At 53.9% G+C, this 859-nt stretch overlaps 1 protein-coding gene across 1 annotated transcript in view; it reads left to right on the top strand.

Annotated features, from left to right (window-relative positions):
• Positions 1-859, top strand: part of VOLCADRAFT_93234 (uncharacterized protein) — a gene marked incomplete at both ends in the record, with an annotated part of 14774 nt that overhangs the window by 6219 nt on the left and 7696 nt on the right. The window contains one exon of the mRNA XM_002952473.1: positions 659-751. Within this exon, the coding sequence (XP_002952519.1) occupies positions 659-751 (93 nt within the window). The remainder of the gene's footprint in view (positions 1-658; positions 752-859) is intronic.

Raw genomic sequence — 859 nt, forward strand, 5'->3', positions numbered from 1 at the left:
GGGTAGAGGGAGAAAGAGGAGGACCGGCAGGAAGGTAGGAAGGAATCTTTTCGCGTGTCGCGTGTGGTTTTGCAGGTTGTGTATGCCGCGTATTAGGTAATGGGAGTTAGGTTATAAAGAAGGTACGACATAGCCGGGTTTCTGTGTGCGGAGTGTGGTGTGTGTGTGTGTGTATGTGTGTGTATGTGTCCGGGGGGGGGAGGAGAGGGTTAGGTAAGCCGTGGGTTGACTTTGGTGGGTCATCCTACAGGGGCCCTGCTTTGGCCCCGGATGGCGCCACACGGCATATAACCCACACCCTCAATCTCCACAACTCTCATGTTTAATCCCCTGGGGGGGGGAGTTGAAAGAGGGGGCACAAACCCTTCCCTCCCCCCCCGGTCAGCGGTCTGTGAACGGCAGTTGGACATTAGTTGAATGTTTCGCTTCTTCCACGTACCTGATCCGTACCCTACCCCCCCCCCCTTGACCCCCTCCTTCCGGGACTACCCGTCGCCCTCGGGTATCTGCTTCAAACGTCAATAGTTCGCCTTCTTAATCGCCTTCTTGCTTTTATTAACCTCTTTCCTAATGTTTTTTCGTGGCCGATGCTTGTATGTATATATGTGTGTGTACATGTGTGTGTACGTATGTATGTATGTCATTACCCGCGTTGCAGCTGGTTGCCTCCGACTTCGATGTGGTGGTTGTGGACAAGGACCCTGTAGCCGTTACGGATGCTGCCAAGAAGAGGACCGAGTTCATCAGCGAGGTGGGTGAGCGCGCGTGTGTGTGTATGTATGTATGTATGTTTGTTTGTTTCGAGGAGGGGGGAGAGGAGGGGGAAGGGGGTTTTGCATAGCACCCAAGTCGAGGTCGG

The sequence above is a fragment of the Volvox carteri genome, assembly GCF_000143455.1.
Source record: "Volvox carteri f. nagariensis unplaced genomic scaffold VOLCAscaffold_30, whole genome shotgun sequence".
NCBI classification, from domain to species: domain Eukaryota; kingdom Viridiplantae; phylum Chlorophyta; class Chlorophyceae; order Chlamydomonadales; family Volvocaceae; genus Volvox; species Volvox carteri.